Raw genomic sequence first — 10,284 nt, 5'->3', positions numbered from 1 at the left:
ACTTTAATTTCTACAATAAGGGTTAATTAAATTATTTTAAGACTAAAATTGTTGTAAAATAAACTAAATTGTTATTTTTAAAAAAGCTTAGATACTAAAATGATTTTTAACCTTAAAAAAAAAATCCCTACTATACATTTAATTCAAAGACCTTGTTTAAGCTAACTTTAATTACATCTATTCACTAATTTCACATGACTGAGTAATTTTGATATAATTCAAGCAATACATTAAATTATTGCCTAAAAGAAGTAATGCATTAAACTAAGTGAAGTTAAATGTACAAGATTAACCATTTATTAAATCTTTCCAAATTTACAATGTTCAGCTTATATGTGTTTTAATTAAGTAAATGCATGGGAGATTACATAATTTTAACAATTAATCAAGAAAAAAATATTAAAAAATACAATTTCTCTTAATTGCAATAATAATTATAAGATTAAATTTTAATTTGGTTGAATTAAAAGCTTATGATAATTTTTCTTAAGAGTATTAAAAAATAAATTTTGTTCGCATTTATTAAAATATTTATTTCTAAACAAATCAATCCATGAAGATGAGCATTCAATGATATATATAAGCCACGTGCGAGATTCGTAGCCGTTGGATTATCCGACGTCGGTTTGAAGTCGTCATATGGCTGCCGTTTCGGGTGGACGAACTGCCACCCGTTTCGTGGAAGTCCACGCGCTTTGATTTTTTCCTTTTGAGCGAAAATTAGGTTTAAATGTAAAATAATTTTCTTTTTAAAATATAACAAAATTTGATATAGAATTTATTGTACGGTGAAATATAGAATTAAAACAATTATTAAAATATCAAATTACAAATTAGAGAATAATCTTAAAAGTCAGTGATCATTGTTGAATTGTCTATAAATATTTGTTATCATTTGAAATTTAACTTTAATTTGTAAATATTCATCAAATTTGCTATTTTTAACAATTTATTTTTTCAAAAATGATTTTTGGTATTTATACTTTTAAAATACTTATTTTACTTTTTTCCTACATTCAAATTATATTTTAGTCTTTTTAACTTTTAAGAAGTGGTAATATCTCGACTATAAAAGTAATAAATCAAAATGATCATTTTTTTCTAAATACAAAAATCAACACGAATCAAAATTGATGTAATAGTGGTCAAAATGTGTACGTAGAAAGTAAATAGTTTAAAATGAAGTGAAATTAAAAGGGTATTAAGCACAATAATAGTATTTTAAACATTTTTTTTAAGCAAAAAAAAAGAAAAAAAGAAATGTAAGTTTGAATTTGGAAGTTAAATAAAATTTTCGTTTTGTGGGGGTTAAAATCTTGACTTGGGGAGGTCTTTTCGTGGACTTGGGAGCAACTAGACCTCTTCCTTTGAATTGTCATTCCACAAACAACATCAACCTTCCCCTTCATTCCTATCCTTATCTCTCTATTCATTTGTAAACTATTTCTATATTATATTATATATTTTTTTAACGTTAACATCATTATTATTATTTTGTTCTTCTCAATTAGATATTTCATTATTTAATTTATTGACTTCAAATAATCAAACTTTCCAACTAGTGGCAATATAGGGTTCTTTTTTGACCCGTAGTTTGTAAGGCATGAAAAAATTGTTTATATTCAATTACTCAAATAAATTTGTACATTCAACTTCAAAGAAGATAATGAGTATATTTATTTTGATTAATTTAATTGGCAGCTCATATCGAGATGATAACGAATTTCAAACGTTAAACTTTTCAAAACTATTAAAACAAAACAAACCCTAAAAACTTTTATTCTACAAGAAAAAACCAATTTTTATTTAAAATTTTATTGTTGGAATTAGGACTTGAAAATGAGATTCATATCTAGAAATTTTGTAAGTGTTCAAAACCAATTTGAAATTCCACAGCTCCACTAAACGAAGTGACTAAAATTTGAATTACTACTAAATTAGTAATTATGAGATTTTAATACTTTCTTTCTATTTTCCTAATTTTAATGATGCTTAGTGGTATAAGAGAAGTAAAATTTGATGAATAAATCCAAATAATATAATATAATACAAAATAGTAAAAGATAAAAGATAAGATTTGATCCTACCTCGTTAAGGATTACGAAATTCATATCTTATAAATACACTCTCTTATGCTCCATATAAGGTAACAAAAAAACTTATTGTTCTCTTACTTAGGTATGTTTTATCAACTACTCATTTTTATTATTTTTATTTGATTTATAAATTAAGAAATTAGGATCAATATTGATTTTGTTTAATATAAGAAAAGAATATATGACGTGTGTGAAGATTTAAATTTGTAGGAAGATTATATGCAAAAATAAAAGAAAATAAATATATATGTTAAAGCAATGATGAATAGGATTTACCCCAAGAAAAACGAAGGACAAAGACGACATTTTGTTTCTTTTGTACGTTGTGTACTTATTTTATTATAAAGAAAGACTTTATTCTAATTTGATTTTTCTTTTGTTTGAATTAAAGACTAAATGATGACTTAGTCATTGTAAAAGAGAGAGTGAGTAGGAAGGACGAAAGAAACTACGAAACAAAAATACCTAAACACAGAAAGATCGCTTTAACTAATCTTATTATTATCATTATGGTATTTTAATTCAAATGTATCCATATTCAAATTTTACTAAGTTTGTTTTTGTAAACTATTAAAAATATTTAACAAAATTTAGTTTTTTTGATAACTTAAATAAATTACTAAGATAATTTTAAAGCATGTTGATATTGGAATTAAGAGAATCCACCAATATTTAACCTAAATTTGTTTCCAAAATTTAAAAATCCCATATTGAGATGTATATAAAAATTGATTAGGATAATTGGTAAGCTAATTTGGAAAATATAAAGTGGAGTAATTATTTAAAAAATTACGTAGAATTTTGATGGAATATTTTTGGTAAAGAAATTTGTATTTTTATAAAAAAAATGTAAAAATTGGGAAGAGTACCAAAAATAGGGATAGTTTTGTAACGAAAACTTGAATGTGTGCTTCCTAATTTAAACCCTTTCCAAAAACCCTCACTTGAAACCTTAAACGAATGATGATAATAATAAAAAAAAGGGTAAATGAAATTGGGCCTAAAAGAAAAGCCCAGGAAGAGAAAGAGATGATGAGAGGGAGGCGGAGGAAGCAAAGAAGATAAAGTAAAAGTCGGGCTTCCGCCGTCAAGGAATTGGTAAAAATGGGGAAAACGAGAAATAATCAAAACCTCCGTAACCTAAATCCCGAAATGAGTTTCCAAATTAGATGAACAAATTAAGGAAAAGAATAATAATAAAAAAAAAAAAAAAAAAAAGTGCATGACACGGTCACGACTCAGTGGAGGGAGGTCGGCTTGAGCGAGTCAAAATGGAGCGCGTGGGCCCACAATCAAAACAATCAGTATTAATACCCACGTTATCTAACTGGAATTAAAAGACCCTTTACAAAGAGAAAGAAAATTCCCAAAGCCCTTTACAATTAACATTATATTTTCTCTCTCTTTTGTAAAACAACGACGACAGACAAAGAGAAACGGCTCTCTTTTTCCTTTTCTTATTGCTTTGCTTTGCTTTCATTTTATTTCATTCCATTCATCTCTATGTTGTAATTTGTGTATGTAAAAGAGAGTGGCAGCAATCATTGTCCAAGACAGATAGATAGAGAAGGCCTTTGTTCTTGGCCCTCGAATTCTTAGCCCTCGATTTTGGCCTCTTTCTTTTACTCTCTCTCTCTCTTCCTCAATTATTCCCATTTTTTTCTCTATTCATTTCGGTAATTCTTAGGGATCTCTCTCTGCATATTTAGCCACTGCAAAAAGGGTTGAGGGAAACGCCTAAATACTTTCCGTTTCTTCGCTTTCGACTGAATCTGCTGAATTTTCGCTTCTTCTTTTTTCTGATTCTGGTTTAACTCTGCCCTCGCCGCCGCCGCCGCCGCCGCCACCGCCGCTGTTTCTCTCCATTTTTGCTAATCCTTCACTTCACTGTTTGTTTAATCCTTCACGACCCAATTTCGTACCCCACGAAAGGAGAAGACCCAGTTTGTTGTTTTTTGGTTTTCTGTTTCTTTCGCATCTACAAATGTGGTGGATGATGGGTGAAGGTGGAGGCCATTACTGTTCCAAGAAATCTGATGATATTTGTGGCGATGTTTGTGATCAGGTACTTGCTATTTTTGCTCTTTGATCTGTTTTTTTTTCTTGGTTTTTGTTTCCGTCGTTGAGGAATTTTGTTTATGATTTTTGTTATGCTATTTCTGATGATCGAGGAATATATGCTTTGAAACAACGTTTTGTTCCGTCTGTTTCTTCGGTGTTTGATTGAGTCTTGTGATTTTAGGGCTTTGTAGTTATTTGTTTGTTGGATGGTTTTTTTTGGGGGGTGGGAAATTGTCTTATCAAATGCGAGGGCCATAGCTTTGCAACTTACTGTTTCTTTTCCGTTGTGTTGGGTTTGCTCTTATTTAACCTGGAGATCTGACTGTGGGAACTTTGAATGTCCTAACCTACTGGGGCATTCCTACACAACATTTAACAGAGAGTAAAATCTGCCCCTTGTCGAAATGTATTTGTTGATGTGATTTTTGAAATTTAATCTTTACTGCCATAACTTTGAGTCTCAAACCTGGTGGCTGCCCTTTAGGTGATACATTTGGGATTGTTTCGCATTCATCTTCAGAATTTTGGGTATTTGTGAGAAATATTTCTCTTCCATGGAGAATGCGACTTAATTTTTTATACACTTTGAGAATCTAATTAAAGTTTAAATGTATTGAAGTACATCGTAATCATTATTGGTTTGATTGCTTGATTATTGGTATGAAGGGAAATTTTGAAGTTGGTCTTATCATTATTCCAAGTTTTGTGGACCTTTTTCTTTTTTTTTTTTTCCTATCTTTGCTGATGTTTAAGATATTGACCAGACTTCTTTTCTGTTTGCAGGAATCCAATCGAGTATTGGGGATGTCTAGACTTCGCTGCATTTTTCGTGGATATGATGTGAAAACCTTCCTTATTCTTTTTGCACTGGTGCCAACATGCATCTTGATCATTTACTTGCACGGACAGAAGATTTCATACTTCTTACGGCCGCTATGGGAATCCCCACCTAAAGAATTCAATATGATTACTCACTACTATGATGGGAATGTATCTATGGAGAACCTATGCAAACTCCATGGTTGGAAAGTCCGTGAATTTCCACGACGTGTTTATGATGCTGTGCTGTTCAGTAATGAGATTGAGATGCTCACCTTGCGATGGAAAGAACTCTACCCTTACATTACACAGTTTGTTCTTCTGGAGGCAAATTCAACATTTACTGGGAAGCCAAAGCCATTATACTTTGCTCGCAATAGGGACAAATTCAAGTTTGTGGAGTCAAGATTTACTTATGGCACTGTTGGAGGGAGATTTAAGAAAGGGGAAAACCCGTTTGTCGAAGAGGCATTTCAGCGGGTTGCACTTGATCAGCTTCTCAGAATTGCTGGTATCACTGATGATGACTTGTTGATAATGTCTGATGTTGACGAAATTCCAAGCAGGCACACAATTAATCTCTTGAGATGGTGTGATGACATACCAGAAGTTCTTCATTTACAACTTAAGAACTATTTGTACTCTTTTGAGTTCCATGTTGATGACAATAGTTGGAGGGCTTCAGTCCATAGATACAAATCTGGTAAGACAAGGTATGTTCATTATCGCCAATCGGATGACCTGTTGGCAGATTCGGGGTGGCACTGTAGCTTCTGTTTCCGACGTATCAGCGACTTTGTCTTTAAGATGAAAGCATACAGCCATAATGACAGAGTTAGGTTCTCTAGTTACTTAAATCCCAAAAGAATTCAGAAGATTATTTGCAAGGGTTCGGACCTATTTGACATGCTTCCTGAGGAGTACACTTTCAAAGAAATTATTGGGAAAATGGGACCAGTTCCTCATTCCTTCTCAGCAGTTCACTTGCCATCGTATCTGCTGGAAAATGCAGAAGACTACAAATTCCTTTTGCCTGGGAATTGCATACGAGAGAGTGGCTGATCTCTAACTTCGGCGTCTACCTCCCTGTGAAGGTTAGTTGCAATGTGGCTTGTCTGACACCTCGTGGACCTTCCATCCCGATAGTTGTTGACCGATATACAGGCAACCGTGGTGATCTTTTGCCTCCAGATAAGCTAATGTTAATTCTTTTGGAAGTTGTAACTGCTTGGACGGTTGAACTAATTCCATGGGTGGAAGTTATGTGTAGATATCTGCTTTCTTTGGGTTGGTTTGGTTCAAGAAGTTTGATATTCATTGGGTGGGCGAACTTGCTGTTATAGGAGCCGCAGCATATTTTAGAGAAAAACCCCTTGCATTGCCATTGTATTTGAGGCTGTTGTGCTTTCTTCCCTTTACTGGGAAATTTTGTATACACGACTATTATTTATATCATGTATTCATATTTGCGGTTGACCTGATTTCTAATTCTCGTTCTGATACATTCCTTGATCTTGTCTTTGTGACTTTGAGCTTGTTTGGAATGATTTTTTAAGTGCTTAGAAAATGTTCTTTGTTTTTAAACATTTGACGGTCATTCTTGACAAGCATTTATTTTTTAGTTTTTCGGTTGAATACTGGCATAGACGAAGTGTCTATTTATATAAAGATTTTTGTCATGGTTGTAACTTATGGATATTTATTAGGCTGCCTGATGGGTAGGTTTTCCATCAATGACATGTTATTTCTGATGTGGACATTTACTGTCCTAGTTGCAAACTAAATGACCAAATTTACTCTTGGAACCAGTTGCTTGAGACAAATCTGGTCAGATTTTTTGGTATGATGGAAACCTTGTAAGGTTTGTTTCTGTGTTACATGAGTTGTAAATAATAGAGAAGTGTCTTCTTCAAGTTGATTATTCCACAAAAAGGCTTTTAACTTTATTTTGCCTTTTCAAAGTTCTGGATATTCTTGAACTGAATAACTTTTACCCCAGCTTTTTAAGCGACGTCTCTTTCATTTCCCACCTAAAATGAAAAAACCTCACTGTGACCCCTTCTTTCAACAGAGGAGAAGGTATTGGATTCAAATCTCATCCTCATGGAATAAAATTGTTCTTTACATGACCACTTTACGAGGCATTCAAATATACATTCACAAAAAAGAAACCATCATATTTGCTTCTCTAGCCGATTAGAAATGTCTTTTAGAAATTCTAAGCTCAAGTTCAACGTTGATCATGGAACTCATTCCTCAGATGACTATGGTGGCTACATTTCTGACTCTGTGCTCGAGACTCGAAAGTACCACAAAAACCAAAAACCTCACGTAACATTCAGCTACGGCAATAACAAGGTATCTGATGTTCACAAGACTTCTAAACACCACCATGCTCATTTCTACACGGATGATATCAATGATGAGGCCGAAGAGTTCATTAGGCTGAAGCAAAACCAGATGTCTATTGACTTCTAAATTCTAATAGAAACAAACTGTTCCAATTGGTGATATTCACAAGACCCAATAATGCTCTGATGCTACAGAGCTCCTTGCAATTGTTAAAATATTTATAGTTCCTATGTGAACATTTCAAAGTTCCAGCAATAATACAGACTGTTTATGTTAGTCTTTTTATGGCACTGACTATGAGAATTATAAAAAATAATTAAACTGTGGACTTCATATACCATTATGTTATTATTTCTTTCTAATTGGCCAAAGGTTTCAGGTCTGTCTGTTTGGGCCATGAAGATGACAGTTTCTTTTGGGTTATAGACAGTCACTCATATCAAAGAAGTTATTTAACTTAAGATCTTCATTTATATTACTGCTTCAAATGAGTGGCCAAGAATTTCAGGGTTCCAATAAGATTGGATATTTGTCATAAGGTTAATGTTTTGAATCAGAGTTGTATTCATACATGTCATATTTATGCCATCAATCATTTTGATCCTGTAGATCCTGTAGACCTAACCAATTATTAGTAAACACTGTAAATCTTTATATGATTTTCTACTCTTTTTTTTCTTTTGTTTTTTTGCTTATTTTTATTTGTTTGATTTGATAACACTTTAGAAAAGAATTGAAGCATGATGGTGGAATTAAACAGCTCCATATTTGGGATATCAAATCAAATAGATACAAGAAAGACACATCTGGTTCGTTGCAGATCATTCTTCAAGGTTCAATATAAGTAAGTACAGACAAGTTTCAAATCTTTGTGGATAGATAGAGAAAGTAACAAAACATTTGACACAAATTCTCCTCTAATTGTGTACCCCAACAAGGCCCCATTCCTGAACTTCTGGTCATCAATTTGGCCAGCACATACCATTTCTTGTGTTGAATCATGAATGAGTTCTGAACCAGATTTTTTACTTGAGACAAAAAAAGAGAAAAAAGGTCCCACCTTTGGAATTGCCTCTAATGTGACTACCCAATTGCTCCAAGCCAATTAAACCTCCTTGCTTTTACTCTTCTTTCTTTTATGCTACTGCCCAACTCCTCTAAGAAATTTAGAATCCTTTTTAATTCTAAATTGGTCTCTATGGGTATTTTTTTTAGCATGGCTAGGAGTTTAATAAAACAGTAAATGATTTATCTGAAAAAAGAAAAAGAAACACTTCCACTATCCCCCACCTATTTTAATACTACAAATACAAAGTAACAAAGTGTTGGTATTGCTCTTAAATCACTTTTTCATAGCTTGAGATACGAACAATTTTTTTGTTCAAAGAGGAAATGATATTACACGACTTGAACATAAATCACCAGTACCCAAAAACTTAAACTACAATGGGTAGGTATAGTGAATTTAATTATATATCACTTAGCAGTTTCAAAACTTCATCCTCTTTCACTCAAAATGAAATAGGAAGAGAGATAGAGAAAGAAATTTTTTTAAAAAAAACCCCTAAAATTGTTAAAAACATTATTCGATAGAGCGACAAAGAGGACAAGTAAAGTGCTTATTATCAAACCACTTAGAAAGACAAGCTTTATGAAAAAAATGCTTACAAGACAACTCACTAACTTCTTCATCAGCTTCAAACCTACAAAGACAAACACAACACTCTGCCATAACACACCTCGAAACAAACTCCTCCTCTGTTTCCCCATTGAAGCTTTGCCCCAAAGTTTTGAACTGAGTAATTGAAATCCTTCTTTCTCTTCTATTTTCCCAATCGTATTCTTCCTCAGAACTCGAAGAATTCCCACTGGCACTCATCATTTGTATAACAGATCTCACAAAATTCTTCAAAAACGCCATTGACATTACAGTGTTCATCACTAAAACTGGCAACAGCAACACCCCTTCAGCTGAAGGAGGAAAATTTGAGAGACCCATCTTCAAAAAACACCTCAAAATTTGAAACTTTTTTCTTCTTTTCTTTTTATTGTTCTATCTGTTTCAAGGTTGAAGAAATAGGTTGGTTTTGAGGCTTAAGAAGGAAGAAAGAAGAAGAAAAAAGAGCCCAAAATGCAAATATGTGTGTATGTATGTATATATGTATGTATCCAAATGGTTGGGGGAAGAAGAGAAATATAGAATTTATACATTGACTGAGGTTATATAAGCATGAATGGTTAACCATGGTTAGTTGGGTTAGGGATGGGGTTGAGGTAAGAGAGGAAAGAAGAGGTGATACGTGTGGTGTTTTGATTGAGTGTTAGAGTTTAAAAAACACATTGGGAAGAATGAAGGGAACATCTGTATCGCCACGTGTCAGTATGAAATTGAAACCACCAATTTGTAAGTGACACGTGGTGGAGATGATGATGACGTTTTAGGAACTTTCCTGATTTGAGTAGCTCCATGTTGGCTCACCCTTTTCACCTTTTTCGACTTTCTTTTCTTTATCTTAATTATTCATTCATTCTTTTCTAATCTTAACTCTTCCTTCATTTTTATTTTCTTTTTCTTCTTTTATAATATGATTCATCATCATTTTATTAAAGTTTAAATACCATTTATGTATTATTTTAGATACAATCCCAAAAATAACATTTAATTTCAAAGTCATTTTAAAAATATTATAAATATAACGATAGTAGATCATATTGATCCTTGATACTATAAAAGTTTATTATTCATAAATTTTGCTATATTTGCATTTTTCTTTTTATAAATGTTCATAGAATTGTTACCTATTATAATTACTCATATATTAGTGGTATTGTTTTAAGGTTGGGGATTTTTCTAACCTTCCTATTAGATTCATTTTAGACAAAATTTTGTACAGTGCTCAAAGTAGTGAAAAATAATCATATTTATTTATTGATTGTTGAGTAATATGTGGTACGT

At 32.3% G+C, this 10,284-nt stretch overlaps 2 protein-coding genes across 3 annotated transcripts; one reads left to right on the top strand and one right to left on the bottom strand.

The window, feature by feature from the left end:
* Positions 1 to 3,426: 3,426 nt before the first annotated feature.
* LOC101222690 (hypothetical protein) lies at positions 3,427 to 6,480 on the top strand. Of its 2 annotated transcripts, NM_001308853.1 has the most exon segments (5): positions 3,436 to 3,834; positions 3,878 to 4,161; positions 4,941 to 5,342; positions 5,345 to 5,352; positions 5,354 to 6,451. In NM_001308853.1, coding segments are annotated over 4 exon segments (1,176 nt in total). In that variant the 5' UTR covers positions 3,436 to 3,834; positions 3,878 to 4,080; the 3' UTR covers positions 6,039 to 6,451.
* A 1,595-nt stretch (positions 6,481 to 8,075) lies between these two features.
* LOC101214299 (probable E3 ubiquitin-protein ligase XERICO) lies at positions 8,076 to 9,604 on the bottom strand. The gene has a single exon (XM_011657300.2). The coding sequence runs from the start codon at positions 9,325 to 9,327 to the stop codon at positions 8,911 to 8,913; it is 417 nt and encodes a 138-aa protein (XP_011655602.1). The 5' UTR covers positions 9,328 to 9,604; the 3' UTR covers positions 8,076 to 8,910.
* Between the last annotated feature and the right edge of the window lie 680 nt (positions 9,605 to 10,284).

This window comes from Cucumis sativus, chromosome 5 (genome assembly GCF_000004075.3).
Source record: "Cucumis sativus cultivar 9930 chromosome 5, Cucumber_9930_V3, whole genome shotgun sequence".
Classification (NCBI taxonomy): domain Eukaryota; kingdom Viridiplantae; phylum Streptophyta; class Magnoliopsida; order Cucurbitales; family Cucurbitaceae; genus Cucumis; species Cucumis sativus.
This window is presented reverse-complemented; position numbering and strand designations above follow the sequence as displayed.

Coding starts and splice junctions, on each gene's coding strand:
- LOC101222690 (XM_004135227.3), top strand. CDS start 4,081: ATGTGGTGGATGATGGGTGAAGGTGGAGGCCATTACTGTTCCAAGAAA. Junction 4,162..4,940: donor GTGGCGATGTTTGTGATCAG/GTACTTGCTATT, acceptor TTCTGTTTGCAG/GAATCCAATCGAGTATTGGG.
- LOC101214299 (XM_011657300.2), bottom strand. CDS start 9,327: ATGGGTCTCTCAAATTTTCCTCCTTCAGCTGAAGGGGTGTTGCTGTTG.